The 3,479-nt window shown below is 43.4% G+C and overlaps 1 protein-coding gene across 1 annotated transcript; it reads left to right on the top strand.

Moving 5' to 3' along the window:
• The first annotated feature begins 627 nt into the window (after window positions 1–627).
• LOC116640490 (40S ribosomal protein S12-like) lies at window positions 628–3,029 on the top strand. Its single transcript, XM_032417531.1, has 2 exons — window positions 628–723; window positions 2,643–3,029. The coding sequence occupies exons 1-2, from the start codon at window positions 628–630 to the stop codon at window positions 3,027–3,029; spliced, it is 483 nt and encodes a 160-aa protein (XP_032273422.1).
• The last annotated feature ends 450 nt before the right edge of the window (window positions 3,030–3,479 follow it).

Below are 3,479 nucleotides of genomic sequence, written 5' to 3'. Positions count from 1 at the left end.
ATAGACGCCCCAGTGGAGCCTCTTGGGCAAATGACTTATTCATGGGTTCTAAATTATTGAGGTCATTGAAGAGAGTGCTATTTTTAATCTTTAGGAGAGGAGAAAATGGGGTGAACTGGGCTTTAGGGAAGGCTATGTCTTCATAGGACAAAAGGTGGATGGTGTAAATGGTGACTGAAAAGAAGAGGGTGGACGCATGCACCTTGTGATGGGCACGTGCTCAGTGGTCGACCCTCAGAAGCCTTGTGTCTGTAGACAAGTCTGCCTCATTTGCAGCCACTAAGCATGAGGAAGGGCCCTTTGCAGAGCTGGGTTGGCATTGCAGGCAGGTGCTTTAGCTAGAGTGATTTTACAGGAAGAGCTCTCTGCCACATAATACTGTCCCCACCTTTTATCACTTTTCCAGAGTTTGAAGGCTTTGTTTTTCCCTTGAAATGTAAATGCTCCCTGGGAAACTTCACACATTAAAGGTATATCAGTTGCCACCTCAATTTTTGGTGAATGCTTCTGCAAGGAAAAGAATCAATAGTTGATTGAGAGAAAAATGGGATGCAAAACAGTCCTTGCAGAGAGGGTAGGGGAGGAGGGTTGCAGTAGATGAAGGGCCTGGGATGTAGAATCATAGACATGAGGATCTTGAAAGAAAGAACGGAAAACTTGACAAAGGCAATCATATACTTGAAGACCAAGTACTTTCCCTGCACTGTCCCTGAGCTCCTTAAGGTATCCTGGAAGATTTTCTCTTCTACCCATTTTTCATCTCCTTAGAACAACTTCTTATCCAGATTTGATCAGTAAGTATTTGTAGATAGCCTACAATATGTTCAGCCTTATGTGTAGATTGCTGGTTTTTTCACTTAATATTCCTTTTTTTATTAATTTTTTTTTTTTTTTTGTGAGAGAGAGAGAGAGAATGCACAGGCAGGTGAGCAGTGGGGAGGAGCAAAGAAAGAGGGAGAGAGAGAATCTTAAGCAGGCTGCATACCCAGTGAGGAGCCCATCGCAGGGCTCAACCCCCAACCCTGAGATCATGACCTGAGCTGAAATCAAGAGGCGGGTGCTTAACCAACCAAGCCACCCAGGTGCCCCTTAATATTCCTTTAACCTTTATTTCTTGGTGCCCTTTACCCATTGAACATTCTTTTTGACTTCTCAGTGTCTTCCATTTCTAACACTGGGAATTCCTCAGATTTGTGAGATTGTGCTTACCTCCAACTTGATAAGCTTCCTTACAATTATGACATGAGTTCTAATCTACCCCACCCCGGACATGAGCCTTCACCTGCCCCAAACATGGAAGTGGAGGCTGGTGGCCCAGGCAGACAGGGGTGCTGCAGAATTCCTTCTGGGAAGAAGCAATGTGGCATTAGCAAACTGCAGTATCTGTGCTGTCTTCGTGGAACCAGCTCCATGGACTGCCCATCCATTCCTCCTAAAGATTCAATGAGCTAACCAATATCTTCTGCTTAAATTCACAAAGGTTGATACCTGTGGTGTCAAACTTAGAGTTTTGATTTTTAAAATTTATTCAACGTGTGTTAAGTTTTTTTTTTTTTTAAAGATTTATTTATTTATTTATTTATTTGAGAGAGAGAGAGAGAAACAGTATGAGAGGGGATAGGGTCAGAGGGAGAAGCAGGCTCCCCGCTGAGCTGGGAGCCCGATGTGGGACTCGATCCCAGGACTCTGAGATCATGACCTGAGCCGAAGGCAGTTGCTTAACCAACTGAGCCACCCAGGCGCCCTCAACGTGTGTAAGTTTTTTAATGTACCAGCACTTTACACACATTAACTCATTTCATTCTAATCACTAAGTCTCTGAAGTAGGAACGATTATTATCCCCATTTTATACACAGAGAAACCAAGTTACCAAGAAGATACATAATTTGCCTTAGATGACTCTGTTGGTCAGGGGCAGACCTGGGATTCCAATCCAGGTTCTTAATCCTTCTGTTCCCCTGCCTCCCAGACAGGTCTCGCCCCACGTCTTACGCTGCAACTCTCCCCACTACTCGAACCTGACCTTGTGCTTGGACATTCTTCATCCTGTAATGAACCATAATGGCCAGTGTCTAGACTGACCTGGTTACTTTGCCAAACGAAGTCATTAAAACCAAGGGTAGGTATTTTCCTTCTGAGACCTACAAATACTTCATGACAATTATGAGAAACAATAGTTTGTGAAAAAATTTAGTGAGTGCATCAACTACGTAGCTGTGTGAATGCCTAATACTTTTTAGACATAAGGAGGAAATATTGCTGTCAGGGAGCAGCAAGGCCAAAAGAAATATTGATATTGATTCAAGCCAATTTATGAGACCATTCCTGGTGGGCAATAGGCTATGTTGAAATTTTGGATAAAGTAGGCTATTTCTGTGTTGGATATTGAGAAGAAATCTGTGATAAATAACATTGCTGGTTCTGAGGGGTTTTATGGTTTTTGTTTCTCACTGTCTTTGTCTTTCTCATTTCAAGCCCGCTGTCTTCATATTAATTGGTTCATGATCCTGAGCAAAGCAGTAACCGGCATCTAAAAATACATGCCTCTCACTCTTTCCCTGCCGCCGCCCAGTCGCGCGGAGGCGGAGGGTCGCGTGCAGTCAAGATTCGGCTACACTCGTAATCCACCGCCACGGCCGAGGAAGGCATTGCTGCCGGAGGTGTAATGGACGTTAATACTGCTTTACAAGAGGTGCTGAAGACCGCCCTCATCCACGATGGCCTACCACGTGGAATTCGCGAAGCTGTCAAAGCCTTAGACAAGCGCCAAGCCCATCTTTGTGTGCTTGTATCCAACTGTGATGAGCCTATGTATGTCAAGTTGGTGAAGGCCCTTTGTGCTGAACACCAAATCAACCTAATCGAGGCTGATGACAACAAGAAACTAGGGGAATGGGTAGGCCTCTGTAAAACTGACAGAGAGGGAAAACCCCGTGAAGTGGTTGGTTGCAGTTGTGTGGTGGTTAAAGACTATGGCAAAGAGTCTCAGGCGAAGGATGTCATCGAGGAATACTTCAAATGCAAGTAATGAACAAATAAACTTGGTTCTTGTTCCCTAAATAAATAAATAAATAAATAAATAAATAAATAATAAAAATACATGCCTCTCAGTGGGCAGGGAACCAAGCAAGGAGAACTGTAGTTCCAAAGACCCATCAGTGCCATTTATTCCTTCTGAATCTGTCACAGCCTCCTCCTTCTGCTGGCTATTGCTAAGTGTTCAGCATCCCCTTTGAAGAGTATTTTAAAAAACAATGCAATTGCATTCCACTTATGTCACATATATACTTGAGAGATTTGCCAGAAGATTCCAGTATGTGAAAGGATTTTTTTTTTTTTTTTTTTTAAATAATGAAAGGCAACAGTTGAGGATTGGTGAGAGAACAGGGGTCATACACATGGCAGTGGGGATCTGGGTAAAAAGTGGGAAGGAATGCTCAGATGGTGAGAGTAGAAAGGCAGAAATACTATAGCAAGG

The sequence above is a fragment of the Phoca vitulina genome, unplaced genomic scaffold, assembly GCF_004348235.1.
Source record: "Phoca vitulina isolate PV1807 unplaced genomic scaffold, GSC_HSeal_1.0 scaffold20, whole genome shotgun sequence".
Classification (NCBI taxonomy): domain Eukaryota; kingdom Metazoa; phylum Chordata; class Mammalia; order Carnivora; family Phocidae; genus Phoca; species Phoca vitulina.
The sequence above is the reverse complement of the archived record's forward strand: the minus strand, read 5'-3'. Positions and strand labels throughout refer to the sequence as shown.

Excerpts from the sequence above, each read along its gene's own strand:
- LOC116640490 (XM_032417531.1), top strand. The coding sequence starts at position 628 with ATGAGGATCTTGAAAGAAAGAACGGAAAACTTGACAAAGGCAATCATA. Across the intron at positions 724-2,642 it reads CTGTCCCTGAGCTCCTTAAG|GAAGGCATTGCTGCCGGAGG; the intron begins GTATCCTGGAAG and ends GCCACGGCCGAG.